The following is a 26,158-nucleotide window of genomic DNA, read 5'->3' as shown; positions in this document are numbered from 1 at the left end:
ATAAAAAAGCTTAATCACGTTTCATAAACTATATGACTTTGACACAAGATGTGTTTTATTTTGTTTGATAATAATCGGCTGCGGTGTTATAAGTTTTAGATTTTAGCGACTAGCGACCCATATTGAACGTTGATCCGGTCTAGTAAGCATAAGCAGTGATTTAAAGAAGTCAGTATATTTTTTCAATGCACCTCTGCCTACCCCGCAAGGGAGTACAGTAGTACAAGGTGTAAGTGTTTATATTTTTTAAATATTATATTTTTTCAATAAGCCTAAAACATAACCTGACCAATAAAGTGCGATACAAGCGCCGGGCGCTTTGCGCAAATATCTGTGAACTCAGTCTATTTGCTTTAACGCCATAAAATTCCTCGGCAGTGAATTACTGAGCTGCATAATAGCTGCGGGGAGCCTGGCCAAGTGATTTTTAATTTAACCGATACATAAAATAGCTTCGCCGTTTTGTAAAAAGGCGATTATTTCACAAGCGTCTGTCCACTGCTCGTTATGGGCTTTACCAAGATATTATATCTGATGAAATGGAACACAGTTTTTTTTTAATGATAGCTAATCCGCGGTTTATATTTTTAAAAATTCAATTATGAATATTAGGTTTTTATGATATGTACTTACCTTGTGTCAGCTAAAATGATTCCTGTGACATTTTTAGGTTTTAGAGATTTTAGGTTATAAAATTATAGATTTTGTCTATCAACTTATTACATGACTTGTATCCAATGAAATGTAACTAAATGACATAGTAGCTATAGAAAAAATCAATGCATGGATTGTTTCTAAGGGACTGCATTTGTAACTGATAATCCTTTAAATTATTAGACAAAGTTGCAAACAATCTATAATAGGAGACCAATATTTTAAGCTTTTGCGAATATATTTTACGAGCTTACTTTCAACCAAACAAACCAGGTGCAAAACCAGACCAAGTGGACAAATGAAACAGATTAGTACCTAAACAGGCTTAGCTATTAGCGAGTTCATACGCAAACAGGAGTTCCAAAACACATCTGCTGATGGGATTAAAGTCACAACGCAGCGAATTACTGCCTAATTTGTACTGGCTAAACCGGATTCATTATGATTGAAACGATCTATCTCTACCTGGTTGAACTTTATCAGTGGCCTAACCATAATCAAGGCAAGGTGCCTAAATACAATGCACAAAAGTCGCTTACGGGTGATCTCTAACTACCCCTTTGGGGAGTAAAATCATGAGCATAATCGATAATAATATGTTGTATATGTATGTGTACCATTGTATTTTTTTAAGTAAAATTAAATGTTCATGTTAATATTATCTTCACACATATTTACTTAAAACCTGATTATGAAAGTTGTACCATGGTATAGAAAAGGAAATATGATAATATCGTCGCATTGGTTGGCCTGGTTCACCAATTAAACCGTTAAACGAAGTGAAATTCAGCATAGGATGTACTGTATGTATTTGTAGGTAAATTGGCTCCAAAACCCGTGTTCGACCCGATCACTGATAAAATTCACACCGATATACCGCATTCAGTCCATACATTGTATTCGCAAACACGTGATTTAGTAAAACAAGTGAGTCTCGCTTTGTATTTTAGGTATTCAGGGCCCATTTCGATCGGAGCTGCGGTGAAATGTGGATGTTTGTGCTGGTGCGAATATTTTATGGAAAACGCACAAATGTATTTTGGTCTTACGCAAATGAGATAAGGAAAAATCTGTAATAGGTGGTAGTACCTATTACAGATTTTTCCTTATCTCACCAAGATAAATCACAACTAACGTTTATTTATAACTTAAGTATGGAATATCGCGACAGTATTTTCTGTCCTATCGTTGAGCAGGACTTCATGTTAAGTGTACAAAATAGTGTTAAGTTACAATGACTCAAACTAGCTGATTCAAAATATATAACATAGTTTATGCATAAACGATTTAATAGTTATTAGAGTAGTTTATTTAAACAAGGTATTCCTACCTAACTGGTATACGGGTTTGTTTAAACAATCACACCAGTAAAAACAGTTTCACAAAATAAATTCAATTTACTGAGCTAACGAATTGTATAAACCAGGAAATAGCTTTGTTTCATGTTAGGGCAGCTTTCACCATTCATTTCAGATACCGAGTACAACTTTTAAAACACTTAATATAGTACAGATTTTTTTACCTTTGACAATGGTTTGAAATAAAAGTTAGAATTTTTATATTTAGTTTGCCTACGGATTTATTAATTAGCAAAGAAGGATAGGTTTCTGTTGCAGTGATTCTAGGGAGAAGCCGATAGACAGGTGAACTATTGGCTAATTATGTCTATAGAGTAAAGAGTCCATCTGATTGTTTTTTTTTACATTCGAAATCCTATACATATTTCATGACAGTTAACGTCGCCCTCACAATATCATATCATGTCATACCAAATAATCACAATATCAGATCATACCAAATAATTGCTGGAACCCTCACATCCTAGTTGTTTTGCATGCGAGCGCGCTTGTATCGATTGCAGCCTGCTCCAGCTATCGCGATGAGACTGGCGTGAGATCTGCATGCATTCGGCAAAGTCAAGCGGAAGCGACGGAACACTCCAGTTTTCAGCTATTGTTTGTGCAAACGCTATGAGGTTTCTCACAGCCGTAAACTGTTGCCAGTTTACTCACCAACATCCGCCGCAGTCGGGTAAAACAATAAATCCCGCCTTCGGTCGAACCAAATATTTTAAAGATACATCCTTTTCATCTTACGCATCTGGCGAGCACACATAAAATTGGGGGCCAAATTTTTCAGCAAATAATTCACGATACGGGTAATAAATTCGCAATAAGAACCTTTCGGAACCGGGCTGGTTACATAAAGCAGAAGTGCCAAAAAAAAAGCTGGAATGTGACGCGATGCGGCATACTGCGGGCCAGATATTGCGACGACATGCTGCTCATGGAACCACATTTACTTTACGCATAAACAAGAGTCTTTTACAATGACAGAGAGCAACGTAAAGCTTAATACAATTAAATTGCATTATGAAGAGACAAGTTTCTTTTGTTTCGTTGTTCAAAGGTTGTTCATAATGTTTATTGTGACATATCTTAGTTGTATCTCCTAAGTAGTGCATGTAATTAAAATGTATGAAGTTGCCACATCACTTATCAATATGAACGCAGAGAGAGTTGTTATTTTTTAATTTTCTACAATAATCGTTTTTTTATATTTTTGATATTTACGCGACCGCTGCTGCCAATCTCACAAAGCTGAATAATGCAATAAACACCCATTTGACAGCGCGTGCTATGCGTGATATTCTAACTCGGAATGCTGATTTTTAAATTCGATAAAAGCTTTATTCAACAAACGTTTTTAAAGTGGTGTTATAAAAACAACGCAAACCTTTAGTTTTTCTAAGATTCAATTAACATTGCACAGGACTGAGACTTATGCTTTAATTATTTCTCAGTGAGCTTTTGCTTTTACACATACACGGCTTCGATAGAAGATATTTATGTATTATCGAACTGGAAAAACATATTTCCTAAATCTAAAACACTAGCAATCCCATCATGGACCTCGTCAATCGAAAATCCAAGATAAGATAATAAATTGAATCTAGTAAATGTAATACTAAGAAATGTATGAGAAAACCACTAGGAAACTGGAAAAGTTTCTTAGCTCCCAAACCTATATGTAGATACAATCTACCAACCAATAGTACATTAAGAGTTCGTAACAGTAGTTCATACATTATTATTAAAGTTCATAAAAAGTTATGTGACTAGGTATTTGAGTGACCATTTTAACATCGTTATCCCAATCATACCGACCTAAAAACAACCATAATTGAAAACAGTCACCGTATTTCCTAAGGCCATTATTATTCTGTGCTAAGGCCTGAACCTGTAATCTGACTTGAATAATTTACTAATATTATTAATTTACTATTTCAGTACTTTAGTCTGTGCGTTGATTCTCAGTCAGTCATTCAGACTGAATGATGTTATAACAAAAAGAAGATTATGTGATTTTAATTGTAATACGCTTATGACTCGCAAATGTATAAGGACCTTAATTTGACCACTAGCTTGTTTGACTTGCAAAAGGACCTATTGGTACAAAACTTACTTGACAGTTGAATGGTTTGATGTTTACTTCGCCTCTGTAATTAAATGATCCATTGTAGAACGAACCCAGTAAGTACTTGCGCGGGCTGCCAACTGGCGTAATTTAGAGACCCAAGATACATACTGACTAAGGTACTGTATTTAAATTCAATGGATGTTTATAATTATAAGTTGAAAAGTGTGCTTAGCGTATTTTTTTTCTTCTACAGCTGTCATTGATTAGTAGTGGTGAGTTATAGAAACTAATTGAAAGAATCAAAGGTCCATCAATAATCGATATTATGCCTCATTTAACCGCAGTGTATTGCCAAATCCGACGATCCAATAATAGCTAAGAAGCGCTAAAGTGAAATGAGCAGAAAGCGCTCGAGCCGTCTGCAGCAGTCATAAACAAAAACAATAGTAAAACCTTTTCGAGCGCTGCTAAATATTAGATCACGAGGAAGACTATCCAGGGCGTCGGCTACCGAAGTTCTGAGTTATAAAGGGGGTTGATTAGCATAATTGGTCCGAAGTTGCACGCTTCTTGGCGATCTCACTTAACATGGAGACCGTTCTAGTAAATTGTACTATGAAGTTATAGCCAGAGCTCGACAAATTACAATTTTGGCAAGCTCCTTTGTTTTTGTCCCGCTCTAGAAGTTTCTGGAATCACTGAAAGGAGCTCTAGGGAGCGCTTGGTGGAAGGGTACAAACTTATATTACATGTAGAGACAATTTTCTGAATACAAGACGTAGGTGTATGAATTGGTTTTTGTGATTCTGTCTTTATACAGTGAAAGTAAAAGTGTTTTTGTTAGAATCTACTGTCGCAGAACAAATGATTTTCGGAATGTTGCTCGGTGACCCCATTTCTGATAATATTTTTTAGATACCTAGTGGATGTAAGACGGTGTGATAAAGAGATAACAATACCGTAGAACTATGCAGTGAAGAGCCAAGTTCTAATATCAAAGTTTCTGTTACATCATAGTTATAAACTTCATGCTAACTGTTACGAAACTGTATGTTGGCGTTCACGCCAAAACTCACGTATCGGGCCAATTTATTGTGTAAACGTTTTTGGATTTATTCCAATATTTCGTTTCGTTTCAATTTTTTTATGTGAATAGAAGCACATAAACGAAGTAAAGCTGAAACTAAATTCATTTTATGATTTGAGACTGTCATGTGGAGGTTTATTTCGCTAAGGCACTTGGTAGTAACGGGTCCTACTCAAGATATGAAGAGCACTCTGTTTGCTTCTAATAAATGAATGTGACTTCTAAAGGAGTTTTATCAAAAGATACCGAGGATCGCATCACGCAATCAAGACATATTGAAGATTTGATGTTTGTCTTCAAACTTGCTTCAAACATAAGTAAGTGCTCTAAACTGAATGAAATTGTAGTTTTGAAATTGCATGTTTATTTATTGGATATTTATTTATTTTATAGTTTAGTTAAAATAATTTTATAGGCATTTTGATTTCAAAATGCAAAATAAAAATTACCCCCTTTTGACTTAGCATACTACTTTTGGAACACACCGCAAGTGTATGAAACTTTGGGAAATCCTAAACAATAGCTTAAAATATAAAACCCATCAAACTGAGGGCCTTTAACAAACTACGCAGCCGTTAAATTCAAAAGCAAATCCCTCGGCCCGCGCATCTACTCATTAGACCTAATAATTCCAAATTCAAACCGTTCTATAATCCGAACATGCTACATGGCCACATAGACTAAAATCGTCAGCGCACCGCTGTATATCAAATCTGAATAGGTCGCACATTGTGGTCGCGTGCCGCGCAACACGGCTAATCTCCTGTGAATTTACATCGTCGGACGTGACGCTATTGATTAGTATTTCTACGCTACTGTTGATAGTACAATGCACACGGAATGCGTTCAAGCGTCCGATGCGGGCAATAGCAGCCAAATGGGGCAAAATAAACGTGGTATTCGAGGCCAGTTGAGTTGTTGGTGGCTTCGAGTTGCCCGCGCTCGGTGTAACTGTTTACTTAGAGGTTGGTTGATGGGCACGGCTGAAATATGGTTGTTTGCAACTTGGAAACTCTGTAAAAGATTCCGCTGAAGTTGATAAATGTCGGCCCGTAAAAACATGATGCTGTTTATTTTAATGACAAATTGTTAAATTACTTCCTTTAAAGTGTCAAAAAAATCAATTTAAAAATGTAATTTCCTGCCAGCATCCAGGTTCCAATTTCAATCAAAGCCCAAAACAATTAACGTCTTGCGCGCCGAAAAAAGGCGACCCTAAGCCGTAATCCGTCCCATTCCATCAGGGCGTCTCCCGCTTGTTTTTAATTTTATTTTGTCTCCGGCAGTTACGACACGCGGGTGCCGGGCCCGACCGCCCACTGGTCGGAGGAGGCGATGTCGGAACGCGCGCGGTGGCTCGGATCGCCTACCTCGGCGCTGCTGGTGCGTTCCGTGGAGGCCAGGGACCGCGCCATCTACCGGTGCCGCGTCGACTTCCAGGTGTCACCGACGAGGAACTACAGGATCGCGCTCGATGTTATTGGTAAGTTTTGCTTGGTTGAGTTTGGAAATACAATTTGTATTTTTTACAATTATTTTGACAATTGGAAATGTTTCAGTCAACCAATAACAATATACGAACGTCTAGCCATTTCACAAATTTTGCTTTTTGAGTTTTATCTGGAAGTTATTTTAGACTTGTCAGTTTTCGTAGCAAGTAATTAAGGGTGTAGGCACATTGCACAAGCTGCCATTGTATGTCGAAAGCGGTGCTTTAAAGTTATGTGGATAAGATTCAAGTATTACACATGTCAGAATAATCTGATAAACTTGCTACAACCGCACAAATGGGTTTACTGCAAAGGGATAGTAAGTGGTGATTCGCAGAAATAGATTACAAGTCGTACCGAACATAGGTTAAGAGGATTTCCTCGATCCGAGGCAATTGACGGAATTGGGTCCGTCTGCTTGTAGTTGAGATATTTAATAGTATCCTAGTTCTTTGGTGGAACTGAAATAAGATAAACTTTAATGGAAAAAATCAGTACAGTATAAAGTATGACTAAAAAAATTTGTACCTCAGTATTATAATAGCAACAATTGTATACCTAATATACATTTTCCAAACATAACAATAAAGAGTTAAATAAAAATAATAATAAGAATGTAATGTATATTGTTTTTGTTCCATCCCACATCCCAAAAAAGTACGTTACGACATAGTTTTTAGGTTTAAGTTAATTATTCGATCACTGAAACAGGAACATTCGTCACGAAACTTCAAAAATCCAAATCATCTTCATCAGTATCCATTACGGTAGCATTTTAATATCACGACTCACGCAACGGCACGCCAACAAAAGGCTATGAAAAGAACTCAGCCAGTTACAAGTTTACAACTTGTTGTTTAAAGTCTGGCCAACGCTTTTGAGGGCGCCACTTTCGCGGTGGACAAGTTTTGCATGGAAATTCCGTCACGTTTGGAAGATTTGCGTCGCAGGAGCGCGGCTGAGGAAATGTTGTCGATGTTTAACGTAATCTCGATAAGGCGGGAGTCCGCTCGTAAACTTGACCCCCCTTATCCGGTCGGAATCAACACGAAAGTTCGGAGTAGGGCCGCGGCCCGCGCATGATTTACGAAGGACGCTGACAGTAAAAATACTTACAAGTTTTGATGGCGATATTTAATTTCCATTCGATCTTGATACTGATGGAAAGACGGATATCATTATGTGCTTTTAATCTTTCAATTCAAGTTTCTAAACTTTGTATGTTAATGTAATCTTACGTCTTTTTCAATATTTAGGGTAGGTTTAGGTTTAATTGAGTTTTTTTTTTTACTAATTTAAAGTTATTGGCGTAAAGTATATTTGCATTTAAGTACCCAACTTTGTATAAGCTTGTGTGGCATATTTCCTAATAAACTTATCTTATCCAACAAATTCAAAATTGAGCTTTCAGCCAATCACAGTGCCTGAGTTTTTTCAATTGCGCTGCTGCGCTTTATTACCACTTAATCTCACTTAAACTAGCGGAATTAATATAAAATGTTATTTACCATCATAATTTACCTGTATAATTAACCAAATATAATCAAAATGACTGCATCCATATTTTTCATATTCGCAAGGTACAGTTAATAAAGCAGCGCAGTAACGGTGGTCGGGTGTCTTCATAAAAGCGAGCGTCGTCATAAACCGCTGTGCCCTTTGTACGTACAAAATAGCGGCCCATTGTGTGTGTTCGGTGTTCACCAAATCATTCACGGCGCGGGATGTAATCCGCATTCTGCGGACGGGAATTCTCACGAATTTTTCGAATCTACTTTGAGTAAAAAACAACTTTTTGACACGTTCTTTCACCTGCCAGTGTTGGACTTGTTGCGAATAGTCGATACGGATCGAAACTATCGCGTGAGTAAAACATTATATTTACATTTTGAAACAATGGGATCACCTATATTTGTTTAGGTATACTCGTTCTACATTTTGTTGTATAATGTATTACCAGTTGATTCCACGGCCCACTATAACGGGTTGAGTTGAAAGTAGAGATGCCACGAATATTCGGCAACTATTCGGTATTCGGCCTATTCGGCCAGTTTTTTCAGTATTCGGTATTCGGCCGAATAGTAAGTAGTATTCGGCCGAATACAGAATACTTAAAAAAGTTACAAATATCTTACAAAAGGGAATTAAAAACTATTTAATCGAAACATTTAACTATCAAACAATCATTAATTGCGAAAACCTGAATACAACATCAGTATTTTTAATATTTCAAATTAATTAAACGCAAATTGTGATGAATATAGACAAGTTTTGCGGCATTTGTTCATTAGAGACAATTGCGCTTTTTATCATAAAATATACAATACCTACTAATGAATGAGGCACAGGTATTTTTTTACAATATATAAAGTTTGGCTACTGATTCGAGTTGGTTGACACCAGTTGTACGGATCTGCCGTAAGATTAAGAAGATCACTCTTTAAATAAAACTTCAAATTATTGAATTATACTGGATCACCTGCCGAATATTCGGTATTCGGCTGAGAGCGCCGGCCGAATATTCGGTATTCGGTATTCGGCCAAATCACTATTCGTGGCAACACTAGTTGAAAGCGCTAATAAACTATGGTGGTTTTTAATTAAACTCCAACGCAAATGATTAAATATCGCGCAGTAAATTGAGTATGTAAATATTAAATTAAAACACGCACACTACACATCAATTTACATGCGCCCTACTCATATTGAAGGTTCAACTGGTGAAGTGGGCACTTACACAGCTATTTCACAGCGGCTTATCATGTAAAATTGTTTGCAAAATAAGCATTTTCATCCGACCACACTTGACCAGCAACTGTGCTATAAAAAGTCATGAGAGTGGAAAAGTGCTGTAATACGCTCACCGGAGCATTCAGACGTACAACTTCAGCAACTTTAAGTAAAGGGTTACTCTTGAGTTTAAAGAATTTATTGTTTAAGAAATACAATGCAGCAAAAATGCGTACATTGAAGTGAAGTAAAATATTACTACAATAATTATATGTATAATGATGTGAGTGTCGCCATACGTTTTGGTATAAAATAAGTCGTACGTTTTACTAATTATCACAATCAAAGGAGAATGGCCATTTCTCTATGGCGCCATGACCCAGAGCGGCCATTGATGAAACATACACTAACGTGTAGTCCGTAACTACAGTATATCCTGGTATTAATTTTATTATTATGAGGCATGGGAGAACGAAAATATAGGTGCTGAAAGATCAAGTCTTTCTACTGTACTAGATGTTACCCTCGAGCTAAAAATTGATTTTAAAAGTGGTCCCGTGGGAATTCCTGGATAAAAAGTATTCTATGTTACTTCGGGATAACGGGAACTTGAATAGAATGAAATCATTTTTGAAATTGGTCTTTTTATAAAAATAGGTTTCTAAGTGTGAAATGTGCTAAAATAATTATGATATTATTTGCATAAATAAAGTCATGTAATACATTTTGTGATGCACTATGTATTGGGGATCCCATGATTTACATTATAAAACTTATTTGTGCGTGTACTATTCAACAAAATCTTATTTAACGAAAAAAAAAAATTAATTAATTTACTTTTGAACCCTAATATCTCAAGAACCCCATGGTTTAGATTTTTTAAAATATTTTTCCCTGATAATAGACATTTTTATCAATAACTTAAAATAGGTTTGGTTAGTGGCTGCTAACTTACGCTAAGCGGGTCAGGTTTCGCCATTCTTCTTTATCTACGCATTTTTAAGCTTTTCCAGAGGTCAACCCTTTAAGGCGATGTAAAGCAGGTGCGAAAACCTTCTCCTATATTATTGTATTCAGCAGTGGCCCTTCAGCGCAACAAAACTCGACTAAACTACTGTTAGTGGAGGAACCCGCACAATAAACATATTTAACCGCCATTACAATCCCAACAATAAAACCGACATAACGAAAACAGGGAATTTAATGATACTTTCTTTGTTTAGTCCGATTAATAGAATTTACAAGTACCATTATCACGGGCAATAAACGTGAGGGCAACGTTTCCCAGTGTGGGCCCAACGATCTTGATAGGACTAGTGAACCGGTGGCCATAAGCCCGCCCCAAACTCCCTTTATCGTCACGAAATCAACACGGGACCTACAAAGAAAGAACTTTTTGGGACAAACTTTTTTATTAGCGGTATAAAATGTACAAACTGTTCGTTCGGACTGTATTTTTTGCCTTTTCTCTCGCCACCGCATATTTTTACGACGTTCAATTTTGAGGCTCGATGTTCCGGTAGTGGATATTTTTTTGACGTGAAACGTTGGGACGTGTGCGAGCGAGCGGTAGCTATTTTTATAATTAAACGTGCCGTGTAATGTATTACTATCTTGACATGCAAGTTTTGTGGATGATACATTGAGGATATAAGTTAGTTAAGTACCTATGTACCTACTTTTGAAAGTTCCATAGATACATAGTATAATGTACAAGATACATAGAACTACAACAGCATTCGAGTAAATGTTGAGAGAGAGGTGGTTATAGTGTTAATGAAATATAATTAGTTCGACGTAACTTGTTCTAAATATAATTAAAATCAAACCTTTTTATTCGGAAGGTACAGTAAGCAATGATGAAAACGCTACACGTGACTACGATTTTGTTTATAAAAATGAGTGTTACAGAGCGGCTCGGCAACGGCATTGAGCAGGGAACTGTGTAAAAATACGTAAAGGTGGGAGTAGGCACGCGAGGATTAACCCGGGCAGAGCTCTGATATCGAAACATAAAAGGGTTAGCTTCTACCCTTCTACCACCCATCCTCCATAAACAATAAAGAATAATAAGCCAAAAAAATCTAGTTTCAAGAAGATATTATTTCCCAAAATACTTAGAATTCAGACAGTAAATCTTGTTGAACTTTTTGATCATGTTGCTTAATTGGTTTGATTAAAATTTTACGCTCCACCGTTAAAATAAATTAATTTAAAGCCCTTCGAAATATTCGGGGCAACAAAACCAAAGTTATGTAAACAATAACAGTAAATAATAATGCCAATATTTACAGCAGTCCATAACAACTGAAATAATTCACACGGCGGCACTGCGTTGCGCCATAACGTTTATTACCCTAAAATGTCCCTTAAAAGTTTGTCGTATCATTCAGTTCGCACACTTATGTGGATCATAAAAAAACAATGTGCGGGCGGCAGATGTTAATTTTGGTAAGCGATCGCAATGTTGCGAAGAATGAGGCTGAACCTCGGAACAATGGAAACGGAAGGAAGAATACGGAACCCTCCCATTGAGATGTGAACGGGAACTATCTGGTAATGGGCATCCGCAAACCAACACAATCTAAATAGTTCACCGGATACTTTGGCACGGCGATTGTGGCAACTGGTAACAAGCCAATCGAGAATTGAATTAAATGGATATACCCTAAGTTAGTGGTTCAGTCTCGATCTAATCGTTATTTCCATCCATACGCAATATTTGGGCATTTGCGTAAGAAATTACATAAGTAGGTCATTATTGGTTACATACTAAAAAGATGTTTGTGGAACCCCATAAAATTCAGGGTCTATATAATTTGGTCCATGTCCAAGTTTCCATACTAAGTATACAGCACTGTAAATTATATCGATTTAGCTTTAACTGAAAGTTCCGTAGATATCACTTGGAAGTTAGTGTAGTAATAGGAAAAACATATAATTGTATCTAAAACTCAGATCCTGTCTCAGAACTCAGATCAATCTGGACGAGAAAATATCGTGACAATAAAAATATAGCAAAATATTATTATTTTGCTCGTCATACTTTTATGGGTCCGTTTATAATGTTAATCAAACTCTAACATTTAATAAAAATTTACGACGGTCAACGACTCTTCATATCGAAACGATTTCATTATAAAAGTTTGATCTGTATAACTACTTAACTGACTATATACCTACGTTTGTTCTAGCCTACCTAGCCAATGCTGTCCTTTTATTAATGGCTAGAAAATATGCGACAGCGCATAGTTGGAACCTTATCTCCCTCATTCATTGTGCCGGTGCCACAGCGCGGCTCTTCCCGTGATTGTCGAGTCTTTGCTCAATACTCATATTGCTAGGCTTTTGTTTCGATGGCTGGAACATTTTCATTTCCTCAGCTGTGTTCCGCTTTGTAGTGCGACAAGGGTGTATCGCGCCGCCTATTCAACTGTTTCGTGAGAGTGCTTACGCTAGTGTTTCGAAGTGCGGCTACGAATTTAGGTTGGGAAATTAAATAAGTTGGTTGGTTAATTTGAAATAACAACCGCACTGAGGTTGGATTGGATGGTGCAAGTTAATTTCGAATGCACATAATAGGGTTGCTCGTAAAATAGTGCCAATAAAGAGATAATATACACTCGCTAGCAATAAAAAAGTTCCTCTAACAAAATGCCAACACCAAATGGCGCCTTTTTTCATTTAGGTCATTTGAAATTAGAACTAAATACAATCACGAGAAATGAAAAGTTCCAGAGATATAATAGAACCGCAATTACAGGTGGAACGTTTTCATTGCTCGCCAGTGTACTTACGTTTTCCTTTTAGAAGTACCTAATTGGGTACTTTGCCACTGGATCATTTTCATTGCTCGCAAGTGGCAAGTGTTTAAAAATAAAACTTCTATGTACTTGTATACATAGGTACATGGCATCCATTTATCCCAAAATCGTTGTTAGAAAAACGTATTTTCTACCAAGGACGCACGAGCTTTATTCTGGGGGACAAAAAGATTCTAATAAAGCGATAATGTAAATTGTAAGAGTATTACTGAAAAATAAACATTTAACATAGAAAATTTGTGGGTCACATGACTCTAGACTACGAGGAGGAAATTTACTTTCCACGAATTTAAAAAAGTTGTATAACAAAAGTGGTTCAAAATTACGGTTGATAGTCATCCCCTTTACTTACTAACCACTTTTTGCATCACCCCGTAGATCTACCAATCTGTTAATCACTCACTATCGCTTTAGAATTTCTGAAACGCCCAGGATAAGGTGCTAGAAGCACTTACGAGTACATTATATACCCGAATGTTACGCGTATTCCGCTCGGAAACTAAGTGGTATTATTATTCCCCAGAATTGCCGAGCAAACCTGTGATTTTTGATGAATTCGGCAAGGAGATCGATGGAGTCGCGGGCCCCTACAGTGAGGGAGGCAGCTTCAGGCTCACCTGCTCTGTCAACGGTGGTAAGTTTATTTAAGGATATTGAACATAAATGCATGTTTGTATAGGTACTTATCGTATAATCGTTTCTTCTTTCACTCTAAAAACTTAATGTGAAGACAAGGTTTGGATCATCATCTACAATATGTAAACCCTAAATCGCGTCGAATAAAGCTTCTCGCCAAATTATGGATGCACCTAAGTTCGTTTTTCTGTTTATTAATAAGGCGGCTCTCACATTGCCCCACATAACTGCCCCCCGCTTTTCGTGAAGTGTATGAACGCATGGTTTTGTAAGCAATGTAAACCAGAGAACCATCTGTGTGTTAAAGCAGGCAAGATAATGGTGATGATAACTGATATTTTATGTTTTACAGCTTTGTTTAACAAGATCCCACCCTATATTAACATTATTCCATATTTTTTTCGGTTGGGTCTTTAAGTTACTAATAGAAATATTCATTTTGGAAAAGGGCTCAATGTTTTATTATTGCTCGTTCGCTACCAGACGGCCGACGAAACAAAGTAATGACAATACCGCCATATTTAATATACTACAATACAATATACCTATGTACAATACTATTTTAAATTTGAATAAGTTCAATAGGCTGCCTATTTACCTATGTGTTTATTAAAAAATACAGACATGATACATTGTAGATACCAAGGCAGGTACTCTGTGAACCTACTCCAATTAAAAATGGATAATTTTTCTCCGACCGAGTGACGTCGCGGCGCTTCCCGGGAGGCGTGAATAATTAATAACATTCATTTTTCCAATTAAAACTGTGTAATGTGATGCCGTCAAAAGAGTTTTCCTATATACCTACTTTAATTTTATTTATTTCAGCCTTGATTATTTTTATCGAGGCACGTGTTTTACCTTTCATAAAATAATATTATTGTAACGTACGTAAGGTTGAAATGTTTTAGTAGGTACAGTTGAGTTGTTCGTCCAGTAAAATATTTACAGTCTATGGCACTCATTATTAATTATTCAGGAGCGTCTGACCCCATTTTTATTTAGAGTAAAATTGCCTTTTTTGTTATAAAAACTTACTAGATTTTGTGTTCATAGAACTAACAAAGGGTTCCATAAACTTATTACTTTGAAAAACACAAGTTTTGTTCGACTTTTATGTCAGTCATTCAGTCAAAACTCGTTTCGTATCGGACACCGAACCGCAAGCACAGTAAATAATGATGTTTTTACAATTCCACTAACGACACTAACCTAACGCTAAAATGCGCTGTAGTATTGCAGTTTAAGGGGATTACGAAACCTAAAATGCTAAAGTCGGTTTGATATACTTGATTAGATTGGAAAAACGGTAGCTTCTATCACTTTGAGAAAAATATATATTGTAGCAGAGGGTATACTCAACATGATATTTGCTTAGAAATTGGTGCAGGATTATAATAAGTATGTTAAAAAAAATTGCAAACAGACCATGTCTTTTGCCATTTTTTGACTTATTATGAAAAAACCCTCGAAATCAGTGGGCCCATTTTCATGGAATCTTATATGTATGTGTAGGTAATTAAATTCTTAACAAAGTTACCTTAAAGAGTTGGATTTAATGGACCAGAAGTCAACTTTTTTTGCAAAAAACTAATAAATTCCGGTTTAAAAATGATGACGCCGTGACAGATTTCAGATTTCTTCAGTCGTCGCCCTGGTGGCGGCCTGTTAGGAGCGATACCCACGCCATTTTATTTTTAATCAAATATTTCACAAAAACTGATTAAATCAACAAATGATGACTGCAAATATTATAATACATATGCATTTGCTATGAAAAGTTAATTTTCTAAACATTTTAGATGGAGAAAAGCCGAAAATTCTTAGAAAACATTTCGCCTTTTCGATTTGTTTACATTTTTTACTATAGAGTTACAGATGCATAGATAAAGGTAAACATTATACATAATGACACTTATTAGATTCTCCGAATAAGAACTATACGGTCAATACAGTATGCCAAAGCGCGAGCCTGTTTATATTCTGAGGGGTAATAATTTAACTTTATTTTATTTTAACGGTTGTGTATGGTAGGTAAGCTACACAATATACAGGGTGTTGAAAATTAAGTTCTCAATTTGTATTATTTGAAACCAAAAACCGTATTTTTTTATAATATATATTTTAAGATGTGGTAGTCTGTACACTAAAGGGTGTTCAAAAGTATAAGTACTTTTAAAAATTGAAGAACTAAAATGTACATATTTTTTTAAATCTATGAAGGTATTTAACAAGCTTTGCAAAAAAAGCGGTTAAGTGCGACTTTATCTACATATATACACACATACATACACTCTCACGCCTTGTACTAATGTACTCCCTTGCGGGGTAGGCAGAAGTGCATTGCTGCACCCACTTTTCGCCAGTGTTGTTTAAATCCCAATGTAATAGGGGGCGGGCCTATTGCCATTTTACGGGCACATCCAAGACCCGAGAACAAATATCTGTGTTTAAACAAAGATCTGGTCCAGCCGGGAATCGAATCCGGGAACTTCGGCTCAGTAGTCAGGGTCAATAACTACTACGCCATACGGTCGTCTAGTATTAAAAAAAAACTCATAAAAAATATGTATTTAACACAGCTTTTGAACTCCTGAAGGAAATAGAGGGGTGTTATAAGTTTAAAGGAAGGGCTGAACCAGTTTTTTTTTATTAGGGTTATAGGTAATGTACCTATATTTTTTATTATTTTTTCAAATATGTAAATGTCATACCATTATTGAATTGCCATAAAATTACATATAGTTATAGTTATAGAAAAGGGCAGGGAAACCAGTGCTCATTCGCCACTGCAACCTAAAAGATCTATTGTGACTCCCCTTGCCAGGTCAAATCTCACTCTACAGGCCCAGGTAAACCTGATATTACCTATATAGGATGTTGCAAAAAGATTATACTATGCCAACAGGCGGTGACTCAGGGAGTTATTCTGAACAACTTTTGTTCTACTAGTTTTGGAAATTCTCGAAAAATAAATTCGGTCTTTATAGTAAAAAGTCACGTGATCGAATAAGTTTCTTTGTAAAAGGTTTTATTTTGTGAATTTTCAAAATTGTTGAAGAAAAGTGGATCAGAATGACCCCTAAATCCACTTTTGGCTTAGCTTTATACACATTTTGCAACACCTTGTATATCGTCAGCGTCACCTCAGATCGTAATCATCGTAACTCCTCGTGACCAACTTTAAGAGGAGACACATATACTGTTTTATTTGTAGTTCTAGTTAAAATGATCCGTGCGATTTATGGCCCTTCCAGGAGCACCTGTTTTGTCAAGTCGAAGAGAATGGCTCGTATTCGACGCAACCTGCAGTACTGGTGGGATTGGTTGGAGGTCTGGACAGCACGTAGCTGCAGCAGCCGTCATGCCGTCAAAAAAAAGTTGATATTCATGTTAATAATTAGATTTTAATTTTACAATATTGCAAAAAAAATATATTAACATTGTTGAGTATGTTATTTTATTTTAGTAAATTAGTAATAAAAACAAAGGCTTATTGCATAGTTTTCGTTCACGCTCGCCTACATCGCACGTTGTAAGTATATGAGAATAAAGGGAATTACTAAATTTTCTTGTTTAAAAATCACGGTTTCTGGTTTAGAGGAAAACAAATTGTAAAATGCGGAATACAGATTTTTTTTTCGAATAAAGAGTAAAACAAAACATGTAAATTCAAAAAACGTTTCTATTGACACTAGGGCATACAATACCGCAATACCGGGAACCCGGAAAAAAATAAGTATTTTTCAATACCAGTATTGAAAGTTAATACCGGTATTGAAGTAATACCGGAATCGGACTTTTTAGGCTATAAATAAAGCGATTAAGGTATAGTTAGCCTTGTGTTCTTATATACTATGAAAGCGCACTTGTTTCCAATAGTTTAATGTAGTTTTTGGCCGTTGGAAATCTACTGTTGCCCATGCGTAAACCGACACCAATTTTTTTTTTCAAATCTATCATTTTAACTCTAATACTCAATTGTCGTAAAAATCTATATCTATAATTACAGAATTTGATTGCCTTTTCTTGTTTAATTTTGGCCTATAGTCCTTTAAACACAATATTTGCCATTTTTTTTTTTTTAAATCATTTATTTATCCCAATTACATGTTTTTACTTAATTCTATCTAGCCACTATCGGAAACCACTAGGTTTATCTGTAGCAGCGAAACATAACTTATAACAACATAATACATAATTTATAACAACAAGAAAGTCTAATACCGGTATTAGTACCGGAATCCCGAAGTAGTAATACTGAAACTCAATACCGGTATTGAAAATTATTCCGGTATTGCATGCCCTAATTGACACCAACTGACACTAATTGACTTTTCGCCGAGAAAAGTGGAGTTACAATGTTTGCGATCTAAAGTGATTATAGAATAATTAGAACTATCTATTTTTTTTCAGTTAACCTGGTGTTGACTGAAATTGTAATTAGGTACTGACTCCTTGACTTGAAAATAACTTTTTTTATCATCGTTATTACAAAACCGCAATTTTTTTAATACAGCAATATTTGTAGGTACTTACAGTGAGCAAAAGAGCGCAACAAGGTTTTATTTTTTTTTGGTTTTAAGAAACAAAAATATTATTTCTATCATATCCAAAATACACATACTTAAGTACATATTATACCTCACCCAGACCACCCCATATCACCACCTTTGCCAGCTACGTAACCTTTTGGGACACCCTGTATATGCAGAGTTCTGCAAACTACTGTTCTGCTTTTAAAACACCAAAATATAATAATTAAAAAAATTAAAAAACCGACTTCAAAAAACCACTAAAATGTAAGAAATAATTTAAGGTTTACACAAATTCTACTCGTATGAGACAGTACAAATATACCTAAGCAGGAACTGTTCTTTTTTGATGTTGGTGCGGTGACAAAGTAATCTGAAGAAATATGGCACCAACTTCAAAAAAGAACAGTTCCTGCTTAGGTATATTTGTACTGTCTCATACGAGTAGAATTTGTGTAAACCTTAAATTATTTCTTACATTTTAGTGGTTTTTTGAAGTCGGTTTTTTAATTTTTTTAATTATTATTTTATTTAATAGTTTTTAGTTTATTTGTAATAATTTTCAATCAAAAGTAAGGTGCAAATGATACCAAAATGTCCTACTAATCAATACGAATCATTCAAGCCTAAACACGAACTAGTTGCTATATACCGTTGAGGAGTTCCCCTGACTGCCTTCCGTTTCCATCATCAGATCAGCTCAAGGTCACCATCATATTTTTTTGTTATAAGAACTATATTTACGTTCTTAATTTCATTAGAATCGGTTAATATGTGCCCAAAATTGAAATTCATACCCTGTTTTTACCCCTTTACCCACCCTTGGGGGTGAGATAAAATTCTGAAAAAAAAATGGGACCACCTGGAAGCTCAACCCAATACAACAAAAAAAGAATTTTCAAAATCGGTTCATAAACGGCGGAGTAATCGGTGAACATACATAAAAAAAAAAATAAAAAAAAAAAAAAAAAAAAAAAGATCCCGACGAATTGAGAACCTCCTCCTTTTTTTGAAGTCGGTTAAAAACAGGTCGTCTAACTAAAAGGTCACGTGACCAAAAAAAAATATATGGAGAAGCGTTTTTTTTTTCACGAATATAAAAAAATACGTAGGATAAAAGTTATTCAGAGTAACGCCCTTTCGGCTAACTATACTTTTTTTAATACAACACCCTGTAGTCCCTCTTATATTAAAATCTGCCCCCAAGTGAGGCTATACTTAATTCGCGAAAAAAAAAAACGCGAATTCTTACATTCTGATTTCATTTCCAGGGTTTTAGACATAACATCAATAACATGCTGCACACGTAGGTTTCGGCTTAGTTTAGTATACCCTTTTTGCAACAACCTGTATAAATATCGGCACGGGCACGACTTTTTATAATTAATGATTAAATATTAACCCTAGAGTAGTCGCGCCTTTTTGTGTGACGCGAGTGCTCGCGTGGCGGCATTTTGCCGCCCCTATTAAAATGTATTTTTTGGACACTTCATAATTACGAAAACTTATAAATGTATATAATTTGAATAAAATTAATCATATGGTATTAGAAAAAGTAATATTTATAGTTTTTATACTATAATTGTCCATTATATGAACTATCGTTCATGCTTTGGTAAAAAATCTGATCTTTTAGGTATAAGTTTGTCTTAAACCACACAAAATCAACAAAACTCAAAATTATTAAAAAAAATTGACGTTATCGTCATCAACAGCATTTATTTCAGCAACACAGTCCTGAAACATGAACACAAAGTGATCGTTGCACAGTAACTTTCTTCATGTATTGCACCCTTTTTTGACCTACTATTTTTCTTATATGGACATAGTTATATGCATATACCCTCTCTTCTTTAGGGTGTTTTATGTTGGTCTGGTGGTACAAAACGGGAGACTTGTACCACCGGACCAATAAAAAACACTTATGTATTGTCCATATGTGAGATTTTATTGTTATACGTGGTGTAGTTATGGGCAGAGCAATTTTTTCCAGGTAAATTCTTCGTAAAATTAACTCGTTAGTAAATTAACAAAGTTATATCGTTAATCGAATGTAAACTGAAATAGATACATACCTACATTATATTTACATTGTTATTACCAAAAAACACAAAAAAACTAACAATATTTCATAACAATTGTAAAAAAAATAACTAAAATTTTACTGACGCGAGTGCTCGCGCGGTGAGCATTTTGCCGCCCCGTGCGACACACTCTCTTCAATTCTCTCGTCCTGCCGTAACCTGTGCACTGAATTTCTCCAAATTTACGTAACATGTAGCAGAAGACCGAGAAGTCAGCTACATAGGCGCTGGACCTTGAGGAGTGCATAGTTCACAAAATAATAAACATTCTTTGCTGAGGGCGGCAAAATGCTCATAGCGCGAGCACTCTAGGGTTAAAAATACTTTCAAATAAAAATAAATATTTTCGTATCACTTACAAAACAATATTACTTACTTAGTATATGTTTAACAAAGTGGCATGTCTTCACTTTAATGTTTTCGAGTACTATGTTAAAATTTCATGTCATTGTCCGGAGAACGCCCCGCATACCTCAACCCCCCTCACTAGATTTGACAGATTCTGATTTTCTTCTAGCTTTAGTGACAGCCTTAACCTTAGAGTTTAACTGTAGCTTTATTCTGAGTCAGAGCCCTTTCACAGCCACAGCACAAAATGAACACAAAACTTTTCATAATCCTCTTTATTGTTGTAAAGTGCTAAGCATATTTTATTAGTGTAAGTATGTTTTGTTTTGTAAAAGTGAATAAATGTTTATTCTTACTATTTAAATTGCTATACAATGGGGAAGAAGACCAAGTGAAACTTTGGCAGCACAATCGAGTGTGCCTTTCAGGTTCTGTCTGACCCATGACCATTGTTTGGGCGAAAAAATGGCGACAGAACACTGACAATTAGAACTGGGGAATCAGGCGCACTCGTCTAAGGCGCCATCTGTTTAACTTTCAGTGTTTCTTCCCATTTCCTCTTCTCTACATATAACTTCTCCCCCAGGCAACCCGACCCCGCGCGTGCAGTGGCTGCAAGGGGACGTGGTCCTGGCCACGCTGGGCGCCGGCGAGGCGCGCGACGGCCCGAGGTCGCTGACCCTGGAGGTGCACAACGCAACGCGTGCGCAGCTCTCGTCTGCCTACACCTGCACGGCGGATAACACGCTGCTGGCGGCGCCGCAGCGGGCTAGTGTTAGAGTGGAGCTTTATTGTAAGTACATTTTGCTTATTAAGGTGTAAAAAATCGGCCTATTTTATTGTATTTTTGTCTGTAGACAGGATTGTAGCTACAATAAGGAAGGACTAGGTCAGAGTGTTGTGGCATTCCTCGGGAAAGGTTGTCCAGCAGTAGGCGATTAGCAGTTGGGTGCAATCTGATGGTCATACTTAAAGAACGATATTTTCCAGACCAAATAGATACAAGACAGACAGAACAAGATTGTGTTTTTTTATACACACATACGACGTGCTCTATCTAGGATTATGGAGAGCTTATGCAGCATAAACATCATCATAACAACCCATCACGTCACCAATGCTGGGGCACGAGTCTCCTTCTAATCAAGGAAGGGTTTTAGGCCTTAGTCTTCCACCCGGCCCTAGTGCGGGTAGGTTGGCCCCAACACAAGTAGGTACTATTACTATTATTAAAACATACTGAAAATTTGCTGCTAACATTAGTGTCACTGCAAAGGGGGACCTCCTTGTCTCATTGCTAGTGATGGAAAAACCCTACGATAAAAGTTTTACTAGCCGCAAATTCAAGCGATTAGAACTCCATTGATTATAGCGTAATCGATACTTTAATGGAATTGGCGCCAACTATGTCTCTACAAAGACAATGACAAACGACATAATTCTGTAATTATTGAGCTATTAGAGAGGTAGGCATTATGGAACTAGCTTTTTCCCCTAGCTTTGTGTTGCCTTAAAACAGTTCCCATTGTTTTGTGATGACTATAATATAATTATACTCCTTCGGTACATGCTATTGCTATCCTGTTAAACCACCTGTTCCAGAAATATTCTCGTCACTACAGATTGCTTTTAATTTTTTTGTCAAAATTAATTTTCCTAAAATATTCGTTTTATGTGCAAAGAGCATTTGCAATTTTAACAGCATGCACATTCATCTTTGATTGCTGTTAAAATTATAAAACTTTAAGATATAAGGTAGGTACTACTCCTCCATCAGGGCCCATTTATTTTTCCACATTTATGTTATTCCAATATGGCACCTAATTCCAGAAGCCAAGGGATTGCCATTTATCATTACGTTACTTATCTTCTAACCGACTTCTACCTCACAGTATACCTAAACAATATAAACCTTATCTATTCACTGGATTAGCTCTATTCTTATTGTATTTTCTCCTAAGACATACAATAGGTATATATTTGAGAAAAATACTCGCACATAATCCCCACAATCTCGATAAGATTATTTGGGACAATAATAATCTCATATGTATAAGCATTAATGTTACTTTATTGAATATAATAACTCAGTTCACTGCACTTGAAGTAAAAATTATATAATAAAATGTTGGTGAGATACTTAATAAAATATCATATATTGTTTGTGTTACCATAAAGTTGGTCTTCTCTCTAAATCACGTTGTAGTTAACAAAACAAACCATAACATAAGCAATACAAAACACCATCTGAATAAAACACGTACCTATAACTTCGATAACTGCAATTTCTTGTCGAAAAACATGTTGAAGAAAAGCTTCCGAAAATACAACTTAGATAGTCGGCAGATGGCGTGTTATTGTTACCCCGTACCAGACGTTTCCCCTCAGTAATACGGGTTCCGAAACCTTCCTCCCGATTTTTGATAACATCTTTATCGCGAAACGAAGTGTAGGCCCCTTTCAGATACATACATCCTTTTTACTTTACGTTCCCTTCCCTAATATTAGCGTAAAAGCCCTTTATAAAAGCGCCCTTGACCGTTACAGTATATTATGTACGTTATTATTGATTCTTTTAACCCTAAGTGCGTACTCCCGGTGATAGAGTGTAGTGTAATGTAATGTAATGACCCTCATTTTTCATGATACTATGAAGTGTGTATACAGTGTAATGAAAACTGTCGGAGACATTGTCACAACAGTTTTGTCATGTTTTTGATGAACTACTTTTTAAATTATGTGTGGCAAGTGCTACGTGGGGGTTAGAGGTTAAATAAATAACGTTAAATATGAATATTTGTTATGTTCTTGAAATTATGCTACCAACAATCGAATTAATTAAATGAAATGTGGATGATTTATTGTTTCTTGATGTGGGGAGGTCGACGTAAATATCCACAGTAACAGAGGTACCTAACGACGAAAAGGTTTCTAAACAAATAATAGTGCTTAAATGTGTTTTGAAGAGGGTATGAGGGTACATTTGAGTACGGATGGATAAAGAAACGTTTAGGTACCTTTACTTCAGCATTTTTGGGTTATATTTAAACATTTAAGTAGTCGCACGTTCCTATTTTGATCTTGATTTCTGAAAACAGGTAGTTAAGTAACTACGAGTATATATATATTGCATTTATTTTTTAAATTTTGCGACGTTCCTCATGTACTTATCAATAAATATCGATGACAACTTAAATTTATACCATCAAACTTATAACTGATATTCCCTATAGGTACACCGGACCTCTCTCAAATCTCGTCGACTCATCGCACCACAGTTTAGCGTCGGAGGGGTCACTCTATATGAAGAAAAACGATGTTTCGGAGCGCTGCTGCCCGAGCAACTCTATCTCGTTGTATTGAACGTGCCGATAGCACGAGAGCTCTCGTTCCTTTTTCTTCAGTATAGAGTAACCCTCCGGGCTCGGTGGACTAATCGTTTGTCTCCGTCGCCTGCCGCCGACTGCAGTCTAACCACTAAGTGTCGACGGGCCGTCAGGGGAATACCCGGGCCGTCTCTTGCTGCCCTTTCGTACCGTCTCCGTCTTTGTTATGCTGCCCTGGTAGAAAATTCTCGCCCAGATGATTTCACGATTATGAAGATGCAATAGGCATTGTGCAATTGGGGAAACTTTTAATGCGGTTTTCACTTAAGTTACAGGCATTTATTGAGCAAACACTAGGTTTTCAAAATAAACCAAAAGTAAGTACTCCCTTTCGGAAAAGCATAATATTCCGACTAAGATACGACTCCATCCAATCTTACTATGCATCTGTCGAGCACTTGGCTCGAATCATACGATCGGATCACTCACTCACAGGCAGTCAGTAGTATTACCTGTAGATTCAACCAATCACAGTGTAGATAATTGCTACTATCAACAAGTTACAAAGTTAGCGATAGGAGGTGTCATTGGAATTGTAGGTACTTATCTATCGATTTCTGATAAGTAATAACTATTAATAGTTTAAAGCTAGCTCGCAGTACCTAGAACTTACAATGTCACTTGTTGAATTCAACAAACTGTTTGTCTACCATTAAGGGCATTATAAAAGTTATTTTTGTTTTGCACTAGTAATATGAAAGATAGTAGGTAATTTACTTAAGTCTAACATCCATCCGTCAATTAGACCGCTGTATCAGAATATAGAACAGAGTTGACAGTTCATCAATTAATACTTTATTTGTTTTTAGTCAAAAGTTGAAATTCTGATATAAAAATGTAAAAAAGTCATACGAGCAACCCTTTAGAGATACACACACGTAATACATTTGGATACCGTCCTATTTATGAAAAATGTGTAAAATATCTAAGTTGACTGAAGGAAACAAATTTCGGAAAATACGGCTCAATACTTTCGTCATTCTAAATCCACTACTGGACAAAGCTTTCGCAAATAGCGCCACAACACTCTGTCCTGGGCCTTCCTCATCCAGCCAATGCCGACTACTTGTCTAGGGCAGCGGTTTTCGATTTAGTATTCTGCGGAACGTAGATGTTCCGTGAAAGGCGCGCAAAAATACTAAATAGGTGGTCCGCTAAAATAACGGTGAACAAAAAAGGGTTCCGTAGGAAATCTGGTGTTATTACTTTTTCAAAATTGATTTTCAATTGCCAACAGTGCGTCCACTATCCGTGGAGATCCTGTCTCGCGAGCAGCCGCTGTCAGTAGGCCGCGTGGCCGAGGTGGGCTGCGTGACGTCAGGAGCGCGCCCGCCCGCCCTCATCACCTGGCGGATGGGCGGGCGGGTGCTCAGCAGTGATAGCGAGCAGAGGGTAAGTGGGGGATATTTCATATGATAGTAATACATCAGTGGGGTGTCGAAAAAGTGGTATACCTAGTGTCAATAAATAAATTTACCTAGTAAGCCGAAAGAGGGTGACTCACCTGGACATTCTAAACCTTTGTCCGAGTCCTTTTGAAAATTCATGAAACAAATATTAAACTCCTCATTTAAAAATCACGTGATCCCCTGAGCCTGAGTCACCCACTTTCGGCTTACTTTAGCCTTTTTTATAAGGCTGTATATCCGTATAAGTTTATTATAGGGCTGATGATGATGACAAAATATATTTATAAGTACCTATAATAGCTCTGCAGTGTGTTGCGGTTCCATTATTGATAATGGAATTACGATTTTTCTCATTTTCTTCGGTAAAACTTTCTCCCACGTTCGTGTGTCAGACCTTTCAACAAAAACAAAACCTTTTTTGTTAACAACGCACGAAACCAAAGCTATCAATTTAATATACCATTTACAAAGCCATTTAACCCCTCTAATGCCGGAGTTGGATTAGTGAAAACAGATTCCCGTGTTCCATAAATGCGCTGTTTATTCAAAAGGTTT

At 36.4% G+C, this 26,158-nt stretch overlaps 1 protein-coding gene across 3 annotated transcripts in view; it reads left to right on the top strand.

The window, feature by feature from the left end:
• The window catches only part of LOC105385073 (synaptogenesis protein syg-2), an 88,431-nt gene that overhangs the window by 40,764 nt on the left and 21,509 nt on the right, over positions 1-26,158 (top strand). For all 3 annotated transcript variants that reach the window (XM_038111938.2, XM_038111937.2, XM_048624844.1), the window contains 4 exons: positions 6,448-6,644; positions 13,729-13,839; positions 21,395-21,601; positions 25,432-25,586. In XM_038111938.2, coding sequence (XP_037967866.2) covers positions 6,448-6,644; positions 13,729-13,839; positions 21,395-21,601; positions 25,432-25,586 — 670 coding nt within the window. The remainder of the gene's footprint in view (positions 1-6,447; positions 6,645-13,728; positions 13,840-21,394; positions 21,602-25,431; positions 25,587-26,158) is intronic.

This window comes from Plutella xylostella, chromosome 13, assembly GCF_932276165.1.
Source record: "Plutella xylostella chromosome 13, ilPluXylo3.1, whole genome shotgun sequence".
Classification (NCBI taxonomy): domain Eukaryota; kingdom Metazoa; phylum Arthropoda; class Insecta; order Lepidoptera; family Plutellidae; genus Plutella; species Plutella xylostella.
This window is presented reverse-complemented; position numbering and strand designations above follow the sequence as displayed.